We start from the raw sequence: 26,113 nt of genomic DNA on the forward strand, positions 1-26,113 counted from the left end.
TCAAATCTAACTAGAGTGATTCAAAGTCAGCACCTGACAATATTATTCTTAAAGTGGGCAATCACTACCAGTGGGCAATCACTCTCTGGTTTACCCTACATATTTTAATTATGCGTTAGATAGGTGTAAACAAATACTCAATGCATTTAATTTTAGGTAGTTTAATGAATTAAAAATGTTATGTTGTTAATTAAGTTTGTACAACGATCTCGCTTGAAACAATTGAAGCACAATGAAGCTCAAACTCGACTATTGGGACATCATAGCCACATGATTCGGTTTATACTTTGATTTATTATTAAAAGCCTGCATAATCTATAAAATAATTAATAAGCAGGATTTCTTGGCAGTAGGTAGGTAGAAAGAAAGGTAGAAGCTGCCTATCTTGTTTCATTCACTCTAGAATTAATTAAGAGAATAATTTATCAATAACCTAGGTACAACTACCTAGATTGACACAAAACTTATTAACCGTAAGTGTAGAACCTTACGTGTAAAATAATTAAATAATGGCCACTTTTATTAATATTGACGATTGCAGAGAATCAATTATACTTAATATAGCTTTGTGTAGTACAGTGGTTCTTAACCGGTGGTCCGCGGACCACTGGTGGTCCCTGGAGGCATTCGAAGTGGTCCACGAAGTGCACTTGCACACCTTGGTCAAAACCAATTTTAACTGATTTTTGCAGTCAAACTGGTTTTGAGCGATTGAGGTGGTCCCTGAGGGAGAGAAATATGGTAAAATGGTCCCTCATGACTTAAAGGTTAAGAACCACTGGTGTAGTATGTTGAACCCTCTATGGTTGGACCAGAAATGGCCCACAAAAAATGTGGACATCAATTTAAATAATAATTATAATTTAACCAACAGAAAACAAATACTTTTATTATGTTACTAACAGTATGTGTAAGGTACGTGTACCGTACCTATGTGTAACTATAGAATCCTTTGTTAAATAAATACGATTTTTACAAATCTGATGTAAGGCTTTTGTCGCACAGAATTTCGTATTATTGTAGCGCAAATTGTAGTTTCAACTTCCACCACCATGCGCTTATTATTTTGCGAAAGGGAGAATCAACTTCATTGTGTAAAAATATTTCTGTATATAAATCTTCACCTATAAAGAATACTCCACCGAGCTGGTTTTTATATTACTTCTGTATAAAATATCAATTCTTATCTACTTAAAAAACCTTGGATAATCTGCAATTTTTGATTGTACCTACACTATTTTAAAAATATTTCTCAGTAATCTTTTAATTTGGTGCTAGACATAAATAATTTAGATTCCCAAACATTATGTAATTGAAATTATTAATAATATTTTATGTTATTTTAGATGCTTGAGCACTCTTTCTAATGCATTATTGTATTGTAATAAAATTTATTCAATTATGGTAATTTCCAGTTTTTTATTAATTTCCCAACTGATTATTGTGCAACATTTATAAGGCTAAGGCATTGAAAAAAAATATGTTTATTAGGAAAGAAGTAAGAACAGTATTAAAAATATCTTACTTTATTTGTAAATTGTTAAGTGAAATTGTACATTTTGTTATTTTATTAATCATTAACTATCTTTAACTATAATATTTATGAAATCACAGATATGCAAATGCAGAACCTCAAAATATAACATGAAATTCGTACAAAAAGAAATAAAAATTCTGTACGAGCTGCTTACTGCACATCTTTAGAATTTATAGATTTTGACTTGATGATTTGCTTTGATTTATTGATATTGATAGTAGGTACTGCTGATAATGCCGGACTGGTAAAACTCCCGGAAGGACTAGTGGTTGTACAATTTATGCAGGGTGAAAACTATAAGTGATCTCACTCGATTATTTCTAACCTATACAAGATATCCAAAAACTAGTTACTGATCCTGAAAGTCCTTCACGAGCTCTATCCAACGGTACCAATAATAGGTTACAAAATAAACGGGATCTATCCGAAAATTCAAAATTTCCAGCTTCCTGGTTCGACTTTCGCCTGGCGCGGCAGCCAAATAAAAGCCTAACAAAAGCCGGACAGGCCGTACAAGACAATATTTGGCCGGACAAGAATGTAAAAAGCCGGACACCTGGCAACCCTAGATCAGACCAGAGCAGTGTGAACGAGTTTGCACTGTGGATCAGACCCGGTCAAATCAGCAAAATTGCGAGCATTTATTATTATTATTACATAATTAATTATTAATTCGCCTAAGCTGCTACATCGAAAGGTTTATTTATTACTTCAAGTCGCCAGTGCCAAGAATAGATTTAATACATCCTCTAACAAAATTGCAATTTAACAAAATTAGAAGTGTATAAATTGCACATAATTTCATCTATATTTACATAATACCTATACATTTCATTATTATGATTGTTGATTGCTTCTTCAATATACATATATAACTGAAGTCAAACTATTGATTTATGCAAAAGGGCATGCGGGTATCATAACTTCATAGAGTAATCCTATCCTTTTTTTTTGGGATTGAATTTATCTATCTAATATTAGATTTAATAACTTTACTACTGAACTTATAGATACTAAGCCTTGTGAGGTTAAACAGTGCTTTAAACAAGTCTATAATGAACAGGAACATAATATTTTGACGCACTGATTTTCTTATCAAAAATTAAACATAAATATTAGACGATTATCACACTGCGCCGCGCTTCGCGTGATTTCATATAAAAAATCCCGCGCGCATACGCGTTGTCAGTGTGTTGTACCGCGCGTATTTTCTATACAAACTGAGGTACTTGCATACAATGATTAAATCTGTCGTCCCGCGTACCGCAGCGGAGCGCGGCGCAGTGGGATAATCGCCTTACTTCACTTTTTCTCAACTGTGTCTTTGGTACTGTCCGTATTTTCTGTGTCTTCTTGTGTGGCGGCTTTGTGCAGTTCGTAAAGTTGAACGATCTGGTCATCGGTCATGTGGTCCAGTAACTGGGGATCTATGTACTTGCCGACTGTCTTACGTTTAGCTTGCTGCAGTGGCTTCATCTGCTGTGCGAGGCCTATTGCATAGTCCTGAAACGTGTGGGAATGTGTACGTAAGTATTAACCCTACAGTGCACGATTTTTCCAAATTGAACAAAAAAAATTACATTACTTTTAAATGTTATCTATGTTTCGGGAAAAATAATAAAAAAAATCTATTTTCAATATTTTCGGAAATATTTTGAGTTTTTCAGTATGTACCAGATGTGTCCCAAAATGCATTAAGGGTGCCTAAAGTTTTATGTATGGTCTGACATACAGTCGGTGACAATGAAATAAAACGGCAAGATTTATTATGATATATTTCAATTAAAAATTAAATTAACATCATAATAAAATGTTTTATGTATAATATAGTAAGTAACGACACCATAATATAATAGAAAATAGGAATTTAATGAGATCAGTAACCATTATGCAGTCTTTTTCCTCTTGAACGAAATTTTACGGTTTAATAACTATTAAATTATAAAATTTACATTTTGAAATGACATAAGACAATTTTTACTTTTATTTAGGCACACTGTCACTTTTAATTTTTCACAAACTATGAAACATTTCAGCCAAATGACGTCCAGTACTAGACAAAAGCCTCCTCCGAGAATTTCCTTAACGACTGATCCCGCGCTTCCCGCATCCAGGTACTGACGTGACCTGCACCAGATCATCAGTCCACCTAGTGAGGGTCCTGCCCACACTACATCTTCCAGACCATGGACTGAAACGATTAAAGAATTCCCCTTACAACCTGGAAACGTACAACGTGTTCTCGTAGTTAACCATAACGGGGAGTTGTCGATGCCATCAGTCCTGCTGGCGTCTTTGGCTTTTGGCTTTTTTTCATCCTTTACTCCAGCATATCAGAAACGAATGACAATCATCATCATCATCATCATCATTTCAGCCACAGGACGTCCACTATTGAACAAAAGCCTCCCCCAATGATATCCACATCGCCCGGTTGGTAGCGGCCTGCATCCAGCGCTTTATTCCTGCTACCTTTATGAGGTCGTCGGTCCACCTTGTGGGTAGACGTCCCACGTTACGTTTACATGACCTCCACTCCAGAACTTCCATCCCTTCCCTGACCCATCGGCTGTCAGTTCTGCGTACTATGTCCTCTGCCCATTGCAACTTCAGCTCGCTAATCCGTCGGGCTATGTCAGCAGCTTTAGTTCATTTATTGATCTCTTCATTTCTGATTCGAAATATGCCCAATTTCAGTTTCTGTAACTCTTTTTGCGTGTCATCATCAGAAATCAATCAAGTAATATATTTACCCTTATTGCACAGTGACCCATATCAGGCACATACAAATAACATCCAAAATATGCGTTGATAGTAACTGATATCAAAAAATACTTATTTAACAATAAACTAGAAACAATAACTTACCCCTTTTATATTTTTTCGAAAGAAAACATTGTAATTTTCACTTTTTTTCCCAAGAGTAAAACTTTACTAATAAACTTTTTCAAAAACTGACCGACTTTTTCGACTGCAAAACAGTTTACTGAGTGCAGCGCTTCCGTGGCGACAAATGTGAGCTATTTTGTTATGTGCTATAGTGTGTAGTTAAGGTACTTTCTAATAGATGGCATTAAATAGCATCGCGTTACGAAATATAGGCAATAATTTGGTATGTACCATATGTGTCCCACTATGCGCTGTAGGGTTAACATTTTAGAAACTGTAAGGCCCAGAACAGACGGTGAAACGCTACTGCAACGAAACTTCAACTGCTAGTTACTTTTGAGTTGCATCAAGTTTCTGCCATAGCGACCACACATGAGGCGACCAGTTTGAAACTTTCAGTTTCAGTTTCATTCATCAGAATCATCACAAAGTTGTCTCCTACTATATCATGGGATGTAGCCAGAGACCATCCCCAGCCTGTGCACAGGAGCTATTGCTGTTATTGGAGAATGGACTTGGGTTATGGATGAAGGATGGATGGACTGGTTACTGGGCTATGGATGGAGACTACGGGTCACCTGCCTGGTTCATAGTCTCGGATTGAAAAAATGGCAGGCGGTGACTAGCCAGCGACTAGATGGGCCCCCCCTGGCGTCATGGGTCGTATAGACCGGAAGTTACTCGCGGCGTAATGCCCTTTAACACTTCCACCCCTGGAGCATATAGTTCTAGCGACTCCACTCTGGCCAGCCGGTTAAGGCAAGCCAGAGGTGAAAGTCCTGCAGACCCTCTCGGATTCCACTTCGGCAAGCCGAAGACGAGGGTCTTGACCGACTCTCGGGAGCACTCAGATTAACAACTGGCCCCGTGGTGTCGCTACTCACCAACAGCTCGCCACAAAGCTGCCCTGCAGGGCTTATTTATTATTATTATTATAGCTTTACATTCCACATTTTAACATTTTCATTCAATTAATCTGTATCTCTTGTTTGTGGCCCTACTTGGGTAAGCCTCCTCCATATTTTCCACCTTTCCCTGTCGCTGGCTATGTATATCTAATTTCTCCCTGTCTTGTTTGTTATGTCATCGGCCCATCTTTTCTTCGGCCGTCCGACGTTTCTTTTGCCTTTTGGGCCTTGCCATTTTGTTGTTTGATATAAAGATAGGAGGTGGACCTATCAAACAACCAAATGGAAAGGCCTAAAAGGCAAAAGAAACGTAGAAAAGGACTATTGCAAAGGTTTTATGGTCTTAAACTAATGTCTACTTACAGTCCATTCGTTTAGAAATATCCGAGCTTCTTCTGGATTACATTTCTTGTGCCGTTTGAACTCTTCTCTCGCGTAATTGTCTCCCATCACACGCAGTTCCGCCGGCAGCGCTCTGTGCACGCGGAATATCAACTTATATAGTCTTCGGACGCGGAAAATATGTTCAGCACCAGACATTCTGCCGAGAGAAAATTATTTAAAACAACGTTGAAAACCTACAGACAAATCTTTCATGTAATAAAAAAACAAAGCTGCACAGTTAGAATAACAACCTTCAATCAATAATAGAACAAAACTTTCTTACTATAAGAAATACTGACTGCAAAATACGATTACGAAATCACACAATATAACCTATAAATTAAGTTGTTTGTAAATAAAGTGCAAATAATTACCTGAATAAAAAATATTTTAGGAACAACAAAAAAACATACTCAATACGATTTGATAAGTTTTCTATAAATTTTCATTAAAATTTACGGCTAAAAAACAATGTCTACTTTCGTGACTCTCTGACTTTTTTTTTCTTTTGGCTATCGCAGACGCGGTTGGCAACAAAACAATGGACTGGCAATTTTAATAATTGATTTATACTTCGAGTACTAGTTTCGTAAGGAGATGTTAAAGGAAGATTCCTTTTCGCCAAAATATCAATTTATTTTGAATCTTGAGCTATTTTACGATAATGAACAGTAAGATTTTTTGGAAAACACAAGTGTGCATTTGATATAAAATGCTATGTAGAGTTTGGTTACGCTCAGGTTCAACGCTACCCTAAACTTTGAATTTATTTTGTAGCTAAGATTGAGGCACTCTACAATATTATTCGTATTAAATATGACCGGAAAAAAGATTTTTAATATTATGTTCTTTATGAAAACTCATTATTTTTAGTTATGGTCAATAGGTTATGTTGTAGATTAAGGCCGTCTCCATATTTCGCAATCATTTTGGAAATATCTAACTGAAACATTCAATTTCTACTCCGAAAGGTAAAGGACATCCCTAGTTGGTGTCACTTACGTCAGCTGTCGCTGTCTTTGTCAGCTGTTGTCAGTGTCATGTGTCAATTTACCTGTGTAATTTGTTGCACACAATCAACAATCCTTTGATCAATCAATTCGCGTTGCGCATCTCAAATAGCATCCCATTCCTCTTCTCGATCAACACCCGTCCCGAGCAGACCTAGATCCAGGAGCAAGAACATTTTAGTTGCATAACCAGTGTTTAGAAGTTAAATAAGGTCAGGTAGCTACCACTAAAAATGTCGAAGATAAAGATGCTGCTGGCGCTGTCTGTGATTTTCATTTGGATTTTGGTAAGTTAATTAATTAAGTTTGCTTTAAGCACTGCCCCGGGGATGTATTGATTACTTGTTGAGCTGCGGCGCACCTGTGTAGGTGTGCGCCATTTAAGGACGTATGTGAACATATGCTTTGTTTCCTAGGGGGTGAAGGGGCAGTTTTATGAAGATAAAAGGTGCCGGTGTCTCTGTCCGAGCCAATCGGTGGTGTCCAACAACTCCTTGACCTACAGCCAAAAGTTGTTCATTGCCAATGTGCCTCCCAACAAATGGTAGGTGTTGCACACACACATCCATTCAGTATTCTAGGTAAAATCAATACCAAACTGTTGCATCCCGACATTTTGTTGAGATTACTTTTAAAATCATACTATTTAGTAACTTTATAAATATTATGAAAAAGCTGTGCCAGCTGTCCACAATAAAGAATCAAGTTTGAGCTGTTGTTGACTATACAATTGAGCAGTAACTGCTCTGGTATAAAAATGAAAAGATTAACAAAACAGAGAAATTATCAATTAAATAAAGAATGTTTCATAATAAAGAGATTGTAAGAAGTTGAACTAAGCTTAATCTTATATCTTTACCATATCTTAATCAAGAAAGGAATATTAATTAGTTAATCTAAATATTTGTAGTTCATCATTGTTTTCGACTATTCTTCAGTCGTTTAACATTTTAAGACTGAATGACCACATTAGACAGGAAGACAATCAAACAAATTCAGTTTAGTAACTAAAGCAAAGTTCTTGTGAATGTTATTCGATGCAATAACTTAGCATTCTCTATGTAAATTAGTTTAGTAAACGAAAAAATTCTGGGAAGACAAGATACTTGGTCATTAAATCTATCAGCTATCATTTTTTTATAATTCTTCGGTCTTGCACAATAACCTCTCAAACTTGAATACCTACTGATTTTTCTGATCAAACTAATCAGCCTCCTTTTCAAAAAAGTTATCTCTATGTGTTACATTGGGAGATTTGGACTCCCTTTGAATTATGTTTGTGATATTAGGCAGAGAGGACCAGCTTGCTTGGCCAAATGATACTTTTAACTAGCAACCCATATAGAGCTATACATTTTAGTGATTCTTGTTCATTTTTACACAGTAACTGTGATGAAGTGGTACTCATTCGTGTGAGTGAGGAAGTACGAGCTCGGCAGCAAGAGTATTGCCCTCGTTGCGAATGCAAATATGAGACGAGGAACACCACCGTTATAATGGTGAGTAGATACAATATGAATACACATTAAATAATTAAAATAACAACTTATAATCCTTGGCAATTAATAAGGCACTTTGCTTGTATTTAACCTTTTCTCAAGCCGTATATAAAAGCTTGAGACTTCGAAGAGGATTTTTAGAGTTAGATGAGCGACAACTCTTCCTTAGTGTACATACTACAATTCTGTTGATAATAGATCATTTATCTTTTAGTATTTTAAGCGCTGAGCACACAGGCCATAGAGTCTGTGGCTTAAAAAAGTGGGTGTGGTTCGTTATCTTTCTACCTAATGCAAGTATGGTACAGGTCTGGCAAATGTGACATTACCCAAGACATGGCATGCTAATGAGTGTGTGGCCAGCGCTCTTTTGGCCATCATATCCAAGTCTGGACCACATATAATGACTCAAATAGACCAGAGGCATGTATGCCTGTTAATTATTATTTTGACTTTGTTATTGTGGTCCATTGTTGGACCTGGTGGTATGCATCGAGGGTAGGTTTGGGAACGCCTAATCAATGCACTTATACAGGCAATATGGCTTCCTCTTAGTAGTTAGTATAGCTCGCACTTCATAGATAGAGCATTATGAGCGAGCTATGTTGAAAAAATATAATAATAGCCTTAGTTAGAAATCACAACAATATTAGTGCTACACAATCGGTATTAAAAAAATATTTTGAATGTATGATGCACACAGATATTGATTATGCATTCAACCAAAGATTCTGGGGCGCGCATCGCGATACCAATTTTCAATAGGATGTGTCGCTCATGTGTATGAACAGGACCTAATGCACAAGCTATATGCGAGATCACAGTTCATGAGACATTGTACAAAGATAAGAAATATAATATACATAGTGTAGTATTGTGTATATGAGTGTGCTATTTTTAATCAAATTTTCAGCCAGTCAAAGATGATACAGTTATAGTCAAAGATGATACAGTCAAAGATGATATAGTCAAATATGATACAGTCAAAGATGATAAAGTCAAAGATGATATAGTCAAAGATGATACAGTCAAATATGATAAAGTCAAAGATGTTAAAGTCAAAGATGATAAAGTCAAAGATGATGAAGTCAAAGATGATATAGTCAAAGATGATAAGGTCAAAGATGTTAAAGTCAAAGATGATATAGTCAAAGATGATACAGACAAAGAGGATGCGGGCAGTATATTTGATCATCGGCTAGTGGTGGTAAATCATTTAATCCAAATTTTTTGAAACTAGCGTGCCGCTTCGGCTTTGCACACCTTTTAAACTCTGTAAATCGCACAACAGTACCGAAATAGTGATTAATTTCTGAGTCTGACGTTTAAGAATGGGGCTGCTCCGTAAAAAAACTTATTGTCGGACTTCTATTACACAATTGGGCCATACCATAAGGCCATAATATCTCCTTTTCCTCTGAAAAAAATATCTTGAAGAAGGACACTTCGCTACAGCAAATGGCATCCATCACACTGGCATCTATGGTGTATCGGCAATCGTGCTTCACGCTTCGTGCACGATTCGTGCATCGTCAAAAGTGGTATTATGACAGTTCGGTACAACTGGCGTACGATGCCATCCTTGAATTTTAGTATGGCGAAAATATCTTCTGTGTTACAAAGTATATAGGCCCAAGATACCCCAATAACAAAGTAACACCAGAACGAAGCCAGAGCGGTGTGCTAGTTAGCAATAAGCGTAGATCAGAATAGGTGGAGTTTTTCTTGCAACTAAAACTAAATACTGCATCGTATGCACTTCTAATAGATGCTATTTTTGCAAAAGATGCAGGACATTGATGAGCTGATGAATGTCAGTGGGGCTATTATTGATATGTCCTTGTCTCGGGCTCCCAGGACAATGTAACATGGTCGTGATTTAATAAAGACGCACGTCGCACATCCACTGTTTTGTACAACTTGGAGCCGTAACGAGGCGGCGATAACGACTTCGAATCTTAATCGAATGTTCCGTTGTCTACTTTAGACTATCCGGTGCCACATAAATCAGTAAAATGAGGCAAATATCTGTCCTCTTGTTTACCACCAAATTAGTGGATCCATTATTTAATGTTTTCAAATACTATGCTTTTTTGCGAATCAATCTTAGCTTGCGTATTACTAGGGTTGCCGAATAAAACTCCATCTACTCGGATCTATGAGTAAGTAAGCACCATTTATTCCCTTCTCACTATCGGAAGTCGCGGCCCGTAGCCTTCCGATTTGATGTCTCTTTCTGTATCCGCACTACGTCTTGTGTAGTCATACAGTCGCTTATTTCACTGCAGCTATAGTTCGTTTCTTCATCCACGAAGACGCCGGGGTTGAGTAATGCGGGGGGTGCGGGGAGTTTGATTCGAACAATCCGAACGTCATTGTTGGTATGTGCAGCGTTGTCCGTCAGTGCGCGCGCAAACTATAATGATGGATGACCCTCGGATTGGTCGGCGCTTCCCTCGACCCCGCGCGTGTTCGTGGATGAAACGAACTACTTATGATACGATCGGAAGATGCGGCCCACAGCCTTCCGATTATGAGGTCTCGTGCTGGATCCATGCTACATCGTGTGTAGTCATAGTATACAGTGGCCTAATATTTTCGTGTGCAGCTATGATTTTTCCTATTTTTGTTTTCCTAACTTAGTGGCTTTTATTATCTTCCAACAATGATTAGGGTGGATACTCACAGGGAGCATTCGTGTGTAATGAAACAGTTTAGATTCGCGCACTATTATGTTAGCGACTAGCGAGCATGACAATAACTTTTAAAGTAGATGATAAAGCACTTGCTTCTCGGTTAATTAGTAGTATAGCCAGCGCAATATTGTAATGCTTAAGATCGAATTTAAAATTGTTTAAGGTGGATTTAGTTTGGCTCAACAAACAATAATACAAAGGTCATTTTGTTGATGTTCTTTAAAAGTCAGTGTTAACTGATTTTTTTATATCTGTTACATAACAATAAAATTATTACATATAAGATTCGTGTAGACCATGGACCAAGTCGAGCGTATGTTGTAAGGAATTGTTCGTAGTCTCATAAATGAAACTTATGAGCGTTACTATTTTTAAGAATTTCCCAAAATTCCAAAAGATAGAGTTGATTATAAAAGGAGCATTCGCTCGTTTGCTCTAAACCCACCTTTACATTACACGTGAATGCTTCTGGTGAGTATCCACCTTTACGTCGAGATGTCGTCCATTTTTTTTTCTAGGAAGGAGGATTGAGATTGATCCGCTCGTGTGAACATAAACGACAATGCTATGCGAATGCCAGATTTCGTCAGCAGAGTGCATGATAAATTATTACAGACATAAAATGCTCTAACGATAATGCTGATAAGTAAAATGAATAAAAGTGTTTAATGAAAAAATATCATTATCTCAAATAATATACTAATGTATCGATACTTTTGAACTATACCTCGGTTGTGATCAGATAAATGAAATTGAAATGGTCGGTCTAATTTTTCACCACCAGCTTCGCTTAAAGTTTTAGTATCCATTCCAAAGTATCGCTATGGGTCGCGCAACGATAGTTGAAGCGAACACAGTACTCACACTCGTGTAATATAAGTACACACATTACCCTTCAAGTTCCAATCGAATACACTAGCTACCTCGCTCTTGCTAAATGCGTGCAATCGAGACAGAAGCAGATTATGCAAGCGGCGGCGCGACAGACACAAATCTTTGCTTGTGTTGATCGTTTCAACCCTCGCTGCGCGATTCCAAATGAAATCGGTATCGGAAGACGTAGGCCCAGAACAGACGGTGAAACGCAACTGCAACGAAACTGCAACTGCTAGTTACTTTTGAGTTGCATCTAAGTTTCTGCCATAGCGTCCGTTGAGCGACCACACATGACGCGACGAGTTTGAAACTTTCAGTTTCATTCATCAGAATCCTCAGAAAGTTGCAGTTTCGTTGCAGTTGCGTTTCACCGTCTGTTCTGGGCCGTAGATGTATGTCCGTGATCTTGTTTCCTTTTTTGTAATACAGTACCGTGTGCACAGGTTGTGGTGGTGATTGTGCTGTGGCTTTTGATGCTGCTCTCAGTCTATATGGGGTTCCTTCTGTGCTTGGACCCGCTGATCAAGCGCAAGCGCGTCAAGCCCTACAGGCAGGTCGTCGGCGTTGAGGAGGTTCGTACATTTACTGCTTGTATTCTTTTCTAGAATTTTACTGGGGTAAACGCTCGTGCATGCGCGGAGCTTAGTGAAAGGTATATTATTATGAAACGTTAGAAACAGTACACATAGCTGGTTTCGACACGTGTAAGTTAGTTTTCAGGAGCTATTGCAATTTTGTTTCTACTTAATATATGATCATGAGTGGATGGTACTTGAAATTGGTGTTGATGTTACGTTCAAAGTGATAAATGTGAAAATTATGAATAATCGCCGGTTATTATGAATAATTACCGCATGATTTGGTAAATGTGATTAATTTGAGGTCATTTATGTGTGTATAAAACTAAATAGCCGCCGCACCTTAACCTATTTTTCACTTTAAATCAAAACATTATATTATAGGCATCATGGAAAAGTAATATTATGCAAGAAACATTCCAAACTCATTATGCCAAATTATATTAATATATGATATCAAAACGTCCAAAAATTTGGCTGTACACGAGCACGTACTAGAGGTGGGCGCCGATATAAAATTGGCCGGCGGCGGCGCGCCGACTTTTTGACCTCGGCGGCGGCGGCGTCGGCGGCGTGACCTTGTTTGACCTTTGTTCATTAGGTATTTTTTTTAAATCCGGTTTTTTTAGTATCTGTCGTCAAGACTAATCAGGTAATTTGCAGTTGGTTGGGGTTTGAGCCACTTGAGCAATGGTTTACCCTAGTAAATTAGCTCACTTGATCTTTGGATAGCGGGATAGATAGGTACTTTGATATTTGGATAGCGGGTTTGGCTGAGATCAGGTTCTCGTGTACTTCCTAAAGGCGAGCGTAACAATGTGCCGATAAAAGTACCTTTAACATGTATTTTTGAGCTCTTTGGAGGCACATAGTTAATGTTGGATTAGCTGACTGTCGGTGGAATATTATATTCAGTTCTGTTTTATTTATATTTATGGTCTTTCCATGTCATCCTACGGTCCAGGATTTTAATGCAGGTTGATTGCAGCAATGTGTCGAGGTCTAGATTGGCCGGAGGATAAGTTTCACGTCTTAAATGATAGTATGGTGAGACTTCGGGGCTTAATTACATGCGCCACTTGGTCAGCCAAGCAGCTGACTTTGCAACAGTCTAGTCACTTTAAGATCACAGTTACATTTGAGGAATGCCGCAGCTTTCTGGTGTCTGGGCTACTTTACTAGTAGATGTTATAGTATAGAGTATCGGACCAAGTACAGAGTCCTGGGGTATTCCAGCTCTGCAGCTAAAAAGAGAAGATTTTGTCACCGAGTTTGATTTAAAACTGTCTGTCACTGAGATAAGAATCCATCAGCAGGTGAAGTGTGCTAGAAGGTACTTTTTAATTTCATAGAGTAGTCCTTTATGATAAACCCAGCTGAAGCCGCAGCGAAAGCAGACGTACTTTCGGATTCTTTCTTTTCCAAACATTGTACTGATTATGGTTAGTATGGTTTCTGCCAAAATTTATGGTCGGGTATACAATATTACATGGGTCATACTTAGGCAAGGGAATAAACGAGCAAGAATGATCCTATTCCATAATTTTAACAATACAAATGTCAGATTAATTGAGCGATAAGAGAATTCGTTAGGCGACTTGCCAGCCTTATGGATCATTTCCAAAGTTAAGAGACTGGCGAGGTTCTTCTCACTCAGTGTGGTCATTGTCAAGACCATGGACTTCATGGTGATCAGATCAAATGCAAGTGCTTTATGAGGGTCCATTTTGGCTATTTCTTTAGCTGAGCCATCTCTCTTAGCGTTAGCTCTTTCGTTTCAGTCGAAAGACGTCCTGCGCCGCTCGCATCCATGCACTTCTTGCGACCTTCCCCAAATCGTCGGTCCACCTAATGGGAGGCCTGCCCACGCTACGTCTTCCGGCTCGTGGTCGCCACTCAAAAACTTTACTGCCCCAGCGGCCATCAGTTCTACGAGATATGTGCCACCCACTGCCACTTGATTTTAGCGATTCTGTGGGCTATGTCGAGTCACTTTGTCCTCCTGCGTCTTTCGTCCTCAATTAGCGTAGTAGGAATCAATCCTCTACTTTGAACTTGAGGAGGGTAAGCGGAAACATGGCGGTCAACTCCTCAGATAGTCAAGTACAAAAATGTCCAGAAGTAGCATACGAAAAGATGTAAAATGAGCCCTCTCAAAACACAATGGGAAGGTTATTAAGGTATAGGGTAGTAAGGGATTATCCGTGTCAGTGGGTTTAAATAAACCGGCTTGTCATGTAGCAAAAGAGATTTTTCTTGTCAGTTCGCACTCGCCACTCATGTATTACCGGACCTAATAAGCGGAGAACACTTTGAGGGAGGTACTTTGTTGCCTTCCAGAGGTTGTGGTTCCCATTTGCATTCCGAGACATATTTGCCAATCTCTGTGTGAGTGATTCGCTTAAATTATAGTCCAATAGTGTGGGTTATCTGCCAGACGAAGGCGGGGATTTTTTTCTTGACAGCAAGAGGGACCGGCGCCTCTCGCGATCAATTAAGCAGTAACTTGAATAATGTACTTGATTAACTGTTAATATAGTTAGTATTAAGTTATTCAATCAATTTATTAGTATATCAACGGCATTAAGTTCGCCTTGTGTACCAATTTATATGGCATTAAAGAATAAATATTATAGTTAGTTCTTCTGTTATAATATGGTTTACTGATGGGTCAAAAATGGGCCCTAACGTAGGCTTTGGCGTGTATGGAGAGCAGCCGAAGCTTAGGCTATCTCAAAGCCTGGGTAAATTTGCCTCTATCTTTCAGATAGAAGTCTACGCCATTATTGAATGTTACGGAAGTTAACCTGCGAAAAAAATATGCCAACCACATAATTTACATTAACTCAGACAGTCAGGCCGCGCTGATGGCCTTAAACTCCATCTTAATCACTTCAAAGTTGGTAGAAAACTGCATGAGTCGACTGAATACCCTAGGAAAACGTAACAGAGTAACGCTGAGATGGGTTCCAGGTCACGCAGGAATCGTGAAAATGGCCAACACTTTTGTGGAATTTCCAAAAGTCTCGCTCGAATGACCCTGGAGAACATCTATTTAAACAAATCCTTTAAAGCATGGTCAGACACGCCAGGATTAACTCATTCCAAAGCTCTTATAAAAGCCTATGACCGAAAATGCTCTAAGCAGATCATAGGACTGAGTGGGATCAAAATGTGCATCTTAGTTCGAGCCTTCACTGGAGACTGCAGCTTAAACAAGCACTTGTCCACTATGGGACTGTCCGAATCAAGAACGTGCAGGATGTGCCAAGAGGCAGATGAAACGCCACTACACATTCTCACGGACTGCGGACCTTTGATGCGCAAGCGGAGCTTACACCTGGGCAAACACATCCTAAGCCATCAAGCAAGATGTAAAACATATCGCCCCCCAAAAGATACTGCAATTCCTAATGGATGCAGGACTCGGAGGCGAACTGTAAGGAAAATAGCGGCGATCACAATAGATCGGTACCGGTCGCAGTTATATTAGGACTTTATTGAACTAGAATAGCCGCTCAACTCAATAAAAAATAGTTTTTCTGCGTTTGAAACACAAATTAGTACAGTATAGGAGAGGAATAAATTGCAAATAGTTTGTACAGTATCAGTATCGGCGCGCCGACAGCTGGTCGTCGGCGGCGGCGGCGTGAAAAAATTCGCGGCGGCGGCGGCGCGCCGGCGTGGCGCCCACCTCTAGCACGTACACAAGATGTTGTTCTCTTTTATGAAATTTGTTAGTACTAAGGTTAAATTATTAAATAATTACTGTTAAATGTGATTAATTTATCACTTTTACCGCGACTGTCGGTAATTATTCATAATAACCGGTTATTATTAATAATTTTCAATTTATCACATTAACCGTAACATTGATACGAAATTCTGTATGATTGTTCATGTCCTACAAAATCAAGTCCTGCTTTCAGCTCCGCCCTAAGTTCCGCGTGTGCAAGAACGTGAAAGAAAAGTAAAAGAAAAATACGCCTAGTTTGTTCGTATTCAGATGTGACGATTCAAATGATATCCAAAATCAAACATAGCTGGGATGGGAATGGGATTCACAGATCACTTAAATTTCAACATCTCCATTTACCTCTGTTCAATTGAATTGAATCTGTTCCTGAATTTAGGGTACCTAAATGAATTGGTACACAAGAACCATTTGCGGGGCTTACGCCCGTATTCACAAACATTACTATGAGGTCTCACAGTGCGCGTGGACGCACAGGATGACATATGAACCACAATACGAACATACATAAATCACAGAGCTCTATTAAACCACTAACGCTGTGCGTAAGATGCCGCTTCACGTTTGTGAATGCGGGCGTTGGATTATTTTGCTTATGTATTGTAAAACAATCGTGCCCTAACACGGACAGAATTTAACAACATGTTAAATCATGATTTCGATGCAAAGTAAATTGTAAATATATTTTTCATTGTTTTAAACCTTGTTGCTTGTAAGATCACTAAACTATGACTAAAGCCTGGTCCGTGAGCACGTAGAATTTTGTCCAATGACCCCAAGCTACCCATCCTTATCGCTCGCGCGTAATTATGTTGCTGTTGCGCTCGCACACTCACTGCGGGAGCCCGTCGCACAGTCGCGACAGCAATATAATTACGCGCGAGCGATAAGGATGGGTAGCTTGGGGTCATTGGACAAAATTCTACGTGCTCACGGACCAGGCTTTACCTGCACCTTGATTTTGGTTTATTTCGATCGCACCTAGTTCACTGGAAAGTCTATCGCCCGTATTCACAAACATTACAATTTACAATGAGGTTCCACAATGCGCGTGGACGCACAGGCTCACACACGAACCAATCACAGAGCACTATTCAAGCTGTGCGTTCAATTTGCTGCTTCACTTAAGCAAGCATCGTTTTTGAATACGGGTGTATATTTGTATCAGAAGATTCAGTAGGTACCTACTCACTAATGGATGTGTATTTTTTGTAAATATCATTATGCGTTCAAAATGGTGCAGTTGGGGCGAAGTGAACTGATGTGTGAATACTCCTCAGTCACCCCACCACCTGGCCCGCTCCCTCACAGGATCTTGCAGGTGAAGCAAAAACTAACTTTATCGTGTACCACGGAGAGCCTGCTATCGGCTGTCAGTAGATCACCGCTTTTCCGCTTGATAGATGTTGATGTCATCGTTTTGATTTAACCTTAGACTTTTGGTAGATAGACGTCATGTCGGCCCTCATATCGCTAGTAGTTTTTCTGTAGTTACAGTCATCTGCCATGGCGAAACTATACCATCCGAGGCCCGTGGCAAATTCATTGAGGGGGGGGCGATTGGTAGCATAGCTCATGAATGAGTACTATCAACAATCATCTTCGAAATTTTGTAAAAATAAGTTTCTTTCTTAGGCCTGGAGCCCCCTCGGGTCGCAGGCCCATGGAATTTTTCCAGCACTGCCAGTCCTGCTACCCTGTAGTTACGCTACTGGTCATCTGTCGCCAGCTTTGCAACGGCGGCAAGTGAATTTCGAAATACTCCTATATTCTTCTGATTAAATTCGTTACGGGTTCCAAAGACAGTTAATTATCGCGGGTTGGGTTTCGAGACCAAAGCCAAGCTGTAGTCCTAGTTATACAGAAATTGCAGTGGTGGAAAAGTGTAGAGTGAGATATATTATATTTAGTTTTTCTAAAACTGCATATACTCAGGGTCAGGGTCATTTTCAGGTGCTAAAGATTAGGTTACATCAGTTCGCTAGCACACAAAGCTACATTTTGGTCAAAATATTCTTCTCCAAAAATTTTTGGGGATATTCGTAATTTTGCGATAGCTAGAATCTGCTGTCTACTGGTGACATTTTTATTGTTACGGCTCCATTAATAGTATTGTTTTAATACAGTTTTAGAGAGCTTTTTAATTTGATGATTTAAACAGCGTATTTTGGCAAAATAGCCTTTAAGACTAGTCTGCAAAATATAAGTAGGTACTGTGCCAAGCGGCCGCGCGGGCCGCCATTTTGTGAAACCAATCGTAGTTAAAATGGAGGTCAGCTCACTTTTCTCACGTAATCATTTTATTTTATTTTCATCAACTTAGAGTCGTTTTCGTAACTATTTATGAGATAATAAATTGCTATTGCTACATATACATTAAATTTCATTAAATTAAAACACTGGAGTAGTTGTTGTAACACTTTTTTATAGTTTTAGATTCATGGAGTGTGCTCTGGTCTGGTATCTTCAATTGAAAACAACTATTAGGTAAAGTCTATGCTATTAATGTACACATAACAGCAGATCAAGGGTATACGTTGAACTTAAGACTACAGTTGCCGCGAATACTCGCTATTATTCGGTATTCGGCATTACTCGCCATTTTTTTTATATTCGTCGAATACCGAATAATAGCTAGTATTATTCGGCATTCGGCGAATAGTCGTCTAAAACTAAAATAAACTTTTAGTGAACAAAAAAACTAATGAGTTAAAAATAATCATAATTATTTTTATTACTTTCCCTAATAAAACAATACACAATATCAATTATTATTTTTAATATACGTACCTGTGCCTATCATATTCATGAAATTAAATTAGGCTTTTTAATTAATATTTAAAATCCAACAGAGGCAGATTGTGGTGCAAAAAACATTTTTTTTCTGTACGTTCGGGAGCAAGTCGGTTTCGTTTTTCCTCGTAAATCAAACCTGCCTCGGAAAATAGTCTTTCTGAATAAACAGAGCTTGCTGGTGTGATTAAGTATCGTTTAGCAAGCTTACTTAGTATAGGAAATCTATTCTTATTGGTACTCAAAGTCCACCATTCATATGGGTTTATTTTTCTGTCAGCCTTTGCTAATGCGATGTAGTGGGCGATTTCTTCAGCAGTGGCATTCTTGGGGTGCTCTTCAGTAGGTTGATCTATAGATGATTCTTCAAAACATGCCCAAAATTTACTACATATTGTAGGTATGTATAAAATAACATGAAACAGATTTCTTTAACTTTATTGTTTTCTTTTCTCACAACCTTAGAAGAAAAAATTAGAAATAATTTTAATGTTTTTATTTTATGTCGAATAGTAATGTCGAGTTATTCGACTATTCGCCAAAGTGAATGGCGATTAATCGGTATTCGACTATTCGCTATAACAACTATTCGCGGCAACTCTACTTAAGACCACCCGGACCCTTATTATGATCGTGATAGAGTCATTGTTGAAGTTCAACTGTTACACTTGACATGCCGTAGAGTGTACCTAACGTAGACAACTTTGCATCCGTAGAATATGAGCATAGATAATGGAAAGTTTATTTTTTTATTATCATTTCAAATTGTTTACGATGTTATTTAGCCCGTGACAATGCAATTTAGAATCGGCGATTGTAGTACGTCGTGTTTGGGAATCTTCATTCATGCTACTCCCAAAGATATCCGAAATTTCGAATGTTGCCATCTCTGTCACGTAAAGCAAGATGCTAGCATGAGTAATAGTGCCAGATAGACCGAAACTACAAAAATGGAGTTTGGGAGTAGCTCTTCAGTACCAAAAACTGGCATTATCGCGACTTGATCATCGCAATAAGAAATCAGATACCATTCCCAAAAGTTATTTTGAATTTTACCTGAAAATTTGCTTCATTTTCTCTTATTTGCTGTAATCTATTTTTAGCTGGTTTGAAATCAATAGCCTGTTTGGATCAAAACATTTAATTAGAACATAAATTTTCCAAAATGCCGTTACTGATCGCCGATCGCTAACATTATACATATTAAAATAGTATTGTTATACTATTTACAACTTGTTGTGAGACAGATTTCTGGTTCACCCATATGGGTGATCATCAAAAGCTGCATGCTTTATGGTTAATTAGGTGATTTCTGCACTGCTTCACGTTTTTTAGTTTCAGCATCAGCGGTAAAATGTAGTTGACTGGAAAAATCTGTCAAAAGTGATATTGACCAAGGGCATCGGTCAAAACCACCTTTGACTGATGTTTGCAGTCAAAAGTGGTTTTGACCGATTATGAGTTATGACTGTAACATATATGCTTTGCCGAAGAGATTACCTACATTAGGTACACCAATTTTATATGTATGTATATTATTCTGATCCCTAAATGCGTCACGTTTGCGACTTCCAGAGTTTTCCAGGTAAATCGATGAAGTCTAGGTACCTGGACTTCGTATGCATACATTAAGTTGTCTCTTCCAATCCATTGCGTCCCATTGTTTCGAACTTTCAGCTTCTAGAATGTTCAACTGTTCTATTATATAGGGATTCTACATAATTGATGAGAAATGAGATTCACCTGTCTGCACATGTTTGCATACTTTACGCTGTCACTTCCAATACGTTGCGTCGTGTTGTTTACAGATTATGGTGATTTTTCGGGATAATCGTTGAGCTGTAATGGAAAATTTCTTTCTATTGCAGGCTTTTAGATTTTTTAACAGATTTTCCCCAGTCCCTAGGTATAGTATGGATTTTATCGTATTTGAGGCAATCAGCTATAAACATTGGCTACTTTGAAAATTATAAATAACTTGAAAAAATCGAACTGCCTAAGGCGGGAATTGAACCCACTAAGATTATTAAGAGCAGTCGCCCGGCAAGCGGAAGGTCGTGGGTTCAATTCCCGCCTTAGGCAGTTCGATTTTTTCAAGTTATTTATAATTTTCAAATTAGTTTGAGATGCGACTCTTAACGCTAAAAATTAAATAACATTGGCTACTTGCCAATAAAAAGCCTGTTCTTACTCCTAACATAGCCCTTGTTTTGTATCTTGCTTGATATTCTGGATCAAGTCGTCCTGCCATGGGGTCATAAATCATGCATTCAATTTCCACTGAAGAGCGTTTTAAGGATAGCTCCCTGTATATAAGTTTAAATAAAATCCGGTAGCAAAATTAACTTACGAGTTCCAATTTTGCTTATAAGATAATTTTGGGGATTTATTTAGGTACTTTTACAACATAATTATCGTCTTAGTCTCTCAACTCGACTTGTGGTTGACTGGCAGAGAATGCCACCTGGCATTAAGTCCACCACTGTACAGTTTTTTTGTGCAAAAGTATAGATAGATAAAGTCTTGTTGAAACATTACTCCGCATTTTGATAGTAGGTAATTATGAATTTATAATTATTACTTTGATATCACGAAAGGATGTTAGATTGTGAAAATGTCATTCCATATACCATTCATAATAATTACTTTTAAACTTAAAATAGCAAATACAGTATTCAATACTAAGTACGTTTATTGCACATGTAATAAAATATATTATAATGCACTACAATAGTTACTTAAACAGTTACAATTCATACAAAATAAAAACATTATCGGTTTGTGAAATACACTCGAGTCGTTTAATTAAGACTTGAGTCTATTTTACCAAGACTAATAACTCCTGGTATAACTGGCACGTTGACAGTTTCAGTATGAGAAATATGTCAAAACTAATTATTTATTTTGAGATTATTATTTACTCTTGTTTGGTCAAATCCACCCCTAGAAAAACAATGACAGTCCGTACAAAAAAAGAAAAACAATGCCATGTTTTAATTTTTTTTTTCTAATTTCAGTCCTGCAAATTGCTCATCCAAGGCGAAGATGAAGACTAAGCTCTCTGAATTGAAAACATGGCGACGAAATAACCATTACTGTAGTAAATATTGCATTTAACCAACATTTAGATCTGATAAGTATATCATTTGTATGGCAACACTATTCTCTGTAACGGTCTGGCTAAAAGGGCTTCAACCCAGGGCTCTTACGCGTAATAAAAAAAACTGGGTGGTAATGTGCCTCGTTCGCGCAAAGTTAATGTTTTGATCCGTTGGTTCCGTTTTGTTTGAATATTGTCTTTATGGAGAATAGTGTAGGTAGCATACATTATGTATTATTAACCTAGTAATTAAATTATTAACTAGCTCATCACAAAACTGGCCGACCGATTTTTAAAATGATTTTTATTTACCCTTGATTTTTTTAGTGCAGATCAAAAAGTTATTATCGAGGCTTTTCATTTATAAAACGGTACATTTGTATTTATTTATATTTTACTTTTTTAATTGATACCTTTGTATAGACTTTTTTAGATTTTTGGATAAAAGGTGGGTCGATTTTTTGGTGAACTAAGTGTATCTTTGCTCAGCAAAGGCCATTTAATCATAGTAATAAGTGACATGTATACTCTTTATGAAGATATATACAATTATTGTCTGTAAGAAACATATGTGTGATCGTATTCTTCCAAATTACTAAATGATACATTTCCGTAGCATTTAATATACAGGGTTATTAAAAATATACATGTATGTACATTACTAAATTAAAAGTTTTGAAATTGTATATTAAAGTATGTATTGAACATCTTTTCGGAATCACGGTTCGAATCTCAAGTTTTAGCATTTACCCTGTATATTTCAAATTATTTACATTATATTACATTCATAATTATGCCAATTAAAAGGGCAGTTTGATCATAAAGGTCTTTAGTAACGATATTCATAGTTAAACAGTAAGGTAGATAAACAAAACTTCACGAAATCCAGTTCTTTGTATTAATATATCGTAAATGTTGTAGTAAGTGTCTTATAGGAGATGCACAGGTCACCCCCATGGACTTATAACACCATCTAATCTATGCAAACACCATGACGAAATATGCTAAAGGTATTGTGTGCGTGTGTTTTGAATTTTAATTTCGCAAAAATCAGCTTGAATCTGATCTCATTACATTACTCTCAGAACTTTTTTATTTAATGTTTTTCTACTATCCATTGAGGTTGATCTGTCATCTATGTTACCAGTACCTAAAAATAAATATAACTCGTTAATTTCGGCAAAGACTTGGAAGTAAACGGTGGTTGTGAGCGGAGGTGAGAGTGGTAGGGGCTGGCGGGCTTGATCAGCATAAAATGAAAATTTTGAACACTTAAATCAGACCTATTATTTCTCTCTAACTATAAAATAAAATTTTCAAGCCATTATCAAAGTCACCTGTAGAGTCTCGCTCTTAAACACAAACCTTACCAATAAAATTATATTAGTGTTTTAAAGTTAAGTTTAGAAATGACATTTTAAAATATAAGTATATATATAAATATATTGTTCAAGAAGCGTTTAACTTTTAGTAGAGCAGGATTTTATATAGAGGACAAATGTTGGTGAGCTGGGCACTAACATTTGTACGCATTACAAGTAGGTTTTAGTTGCACCGAAGAAACTCAAATGTGTCACTGTTTTCCTTTAGTCTGTCATGTCAAATTTTCTCCATTTGCAAATGGCTACATTAATTCTTGTCCTTGGAATTTTATTGACTTTATACCTCATTGTTCAAGACTTTAGTATACTATAATACTTCACATTCTATTTTCTATGATTGTTTTGTATTTTTGCCACGCAAGGCTCAAGTTTTTCCTGTAACTTTTTATAAACTATTTTTACATGTAGACTAACATAAATTGTAGGAAGTATTTCTTACTGCACAAATTACCGCTTACTAAACGTTCTGTATATGAAGACACTATACAATATAATACTTAATACTGAAAGAACTATTTATTCAGTGTTTTAAATGTTAAATTCTAATATACAAACTAAAAAATAAAAACAAATGGCTCAATGTTTAAATTCAATATACAACGTTTAAGTAATGTAGTTTGTGTATTGCTCAATTTATAAGAAGAGTAGGTAACGATAAACATTGGTCTATATTACTCATACAAATTTTAATTCCAGCAACTATGTGCTCACTGGATTTGCACAAAAACATTTAAAATGTGTCATATTTGAACAAAAGTAGCTACTAATTTAAAATTAATAACGTAAAATCAGTTATATGGACCAATGTTGTACGAGTGATTGTTATCACTCGATGGACTGATTGGTAACGATTGAGTGCTAAAAGTTAAGCCTGGTACACGGTATGCATAATACACAATCAAACATAACATGTACACAACTTTAAAAATACGTTAAGGAGGCTCTGTGCCCGGAATTACAACTTTATTGCAATTAGCTTAGATCTGGTTTGCCGTGTACGCAGGGCCTTTAGAGTTCGGAGGGAACAGATATGTGATGGACTTTTATAATTATTTTTATACTATTAGGTCCACCTCTTTTAGAAAATTGTTGGAAAATGTTCCATAAAATTAGGTACAGAAGGTTCTTCTAAGCCGACTTGATTGGCATAGCCATCAGTATTCGCGCTGGCATCACAGAGTACATTTGAACTATTTATTTTTAGTTGTAAGTTTTAATTTTAATGACTTTTTGAAAGTATTTATCACGTTGATGAGGAAACGCAGGTCAGTCGATCAAAAACAAACTATTGCCTATTGATTAAGAATTGTGTAATTTTATAATAATGTTGTGTAATTTCCCTACGGATTAATATTATATCTAATAGTTTCAAAAGCTGTTAAAGCGACTCGTTTTGGATTTGATTTACAATTTTAGGGTTAATTTTATATTGTTATTTATTCTTGTTGTATACTGGTACGTTTGTTTTATTTAGCCTGGACAACACGCAAGGTGTGACTGCTTCTCTCATATAATAATCAAACGTAATTTAAAACGAATAAATAAATAGAAACTGGTCATAAATTGTGTGTAACTGTGTTCAGTCGTAAGCGAAGCTTTAGGCACAGTGTAGTATTATGTGTTATGTGTATTGATCGTTAATAAATGCATAAAAAAAATTCTCATGTTTTTTGAAATAACAACCTGGAGGTCGTCTAAATAGTCAGCATTTTTACATTATTAAAAAAATGGTTAAATCAGAACCACTCAATCAACCACTCTCCTGTAAATGGGTCATTCCACAAAAATATGTCAACTCTTAGTCCGCGCCACATTTCACATGAAATATTTGTTAATATTTTATTCCAAAATTGTTAAATAACAGCTCGCAATGTGCTTTATTCATCACCCATTTATATTTTTTGAAACTGTTTTTAAAACATCTTAAATTCCTTTTGAATGACCCAAAACGTCATTCCCTACGTATGTCCGTACTCCAAAAGTTTGTGTTTTGGGACCCACATTTATAAAAACATCAACTTTATCGTATGTTTTAATTAACGAATAATCTATTTAAATGTATATTACACCAAATTCTATTAATATTTTGCGGTTTCAATAAACAATAATTTGATTTTCTTTAGTTGAAAAAGAGTCTACAGCTTTTAGCGTCATTCCCTCGCCACGCACTGATTTTATAATTTTGCGCTTTAATATGTATTTAGAGTGAATGACATTTAGTTGAGTTTAAAGTACGATACGAAGTTATCCTCAGACCATACTGGCTTTGCGGTAGCCGTTTTTTGAATTAGTGCAAACGTGCAAGTTGTTGCGGAAACATGTGTTAATCCAGTCACTTCGTCAGTCCCTAGTTGAGTAGCTTTATTGATAACAATAAGAAATTGTATATAATTTAATTAGTATTTACGTGTGGTTTTTTTGCTATTTTCGGCTCATCGTATAAAGCATCTTATAATATAAAGTTAATCTGCATTTGTGTTAAGTTTTACTCCAAATCGTCAGTCCCTAGAGCGTCAGGCCCTAGCTTTAAACGGCACTTGGGACTAAATTACTAGTTAGGGAATGATGTTTTTTATATGGTGATAATAACAAAACAACTACATTATGTATATTAACTTATCTATAAATGTTAAGGTTATAAGTTTTATACTTTATTAGAAGTCATATAGGAGTAATGTAGTATGAAAAAATTGAAAATTATAATTTC

At 37.0% G+C, this 26,113-nt stretch overlaps 2 protein-coding genes across 4 annotated transcripts; one reads left to right on the plus strand and one right to left on the minus strand.

Annotated features, from left to right (window-relative positions):
* Positions 1-2,788: 2,788 nt before the first annotated feature.
* Positions 2,789-6,234, minus strand: Sdhaf3 (Succinate dehydrogenase assembly factor 3). 3 transcript variants are annotated; one of them, XM_028316803.1, is made up of 3 exons: positions 6,093-6,234; positions 5,698-5,875; positions 2,789-3,040 (listed from the first exon to the last, which is right to left on the minus strand). In XM_028316803.1, exons 2-3 carry the CDS (start codon positions 5,872-5,874, stop codon positions 2,840-2,842), a joined length of 378 nt encoding a protein of 125 aa, XP_028172604.1. In that variant the 5' UTR covers position 5,875; positions 6,093-6,234; the 3' UTR covers positions 2,789-2,839. The 3 variants fall into 3 exon arrangements, with proteins under 3 accessions (XP_028172604.1, XP_028172605.1, XP_028172606.1); XM_028316804.1 differs by lacking the exon at positions 6,093-6,234 and adding an exon at positions 6,002-6,088; XM_028316805.1 differs by lacking the exon at positions 6,093-6,234 and adding an exon at positions 5,970-5,988.
* Positions 6,235-6,570: 336 nt separating this feature from the next.
* LOC114361678 (uncharacterized) lies at positions 6,571-25,065 on the plus strand. Its single transcript, XM_028316802.1, has 6 exons — positions 6,571-7,015; positions 7,145-7,272; positions 8,113-8,227; positions 9,141-9,434; positions 12,243-12,371; positions 21,942-25,065. The coding sequence occupies exons 1-6, from the start codon at positions 6,962-6,964 to the stop codon at positions 21,978-21,980; spliced, it is 759 nt and encodes a 252-aa protein (XP_028172603.1). The 5' UTR covers positions 6,571-6,961; the 3' UTR covers positions 21,981-25,065.
* The last annotated feature ends 1,048 nt before the right edge of the window (positions 25,066-26,113 follow it).

The sequence above is a fragment of the Ostrinia furnacalis genome, unplaced genomic scaffold (genome assembly GCF_004193835.3).
Source record: "Ostrinia furnacalis isolate ACB-3 unplaced genomic scaffold, ASM419383v2 OfSCF5876, whole genome shotgun sequence".
In the NCBI taxonomy this organism is placed as follows: Eukaryota; Metazoa; Arthropoda; class Insecta; order Lepidoptera; family Crambidae; genus Ostrinia; species Ostrinia furnacalis.

Excerpts from the sequence above, each read along its gene's own strand:
- LOC114361678 (XM_028316802.1), top strand. The coding sequence starts at position 6,962 with ATGTCGAAGATAAAGATGCTGCTGGCGCTGTCTGTGATTTTCATTTGG. Across the intron at positions 9,435-12,242 it reads TTGATCATCGGCTAGTGGTG|GTTGTGGTGGTGATTGTGCT; the intron begins GTAAATCATTTA and ends CCGTGTGCACAG. Across the intron at positions 12,372-21,941 it reads AGGTCGTCGGCGTTGAGGAG|TCCTGCAAATTGCTCATCCA; the intron begins GTTCGTACATTT and ends TTCTAATTTCAG.
- Sdhaf3 (XM_028316803.1), bottom strand. The coding sequence starts at position 5,874 with ATGTCTGGTGCTGAACATATTTTCCGCGTCCGAAGACTATATAAGTTG. Across the intron at positions 3,041-5,697 it reads TATTTCTAAACGAATGGACT|GACTATGCAATAGGCCTCGC; the intron begins GTAAGTAGACAT and ends CACACGTTTCAG.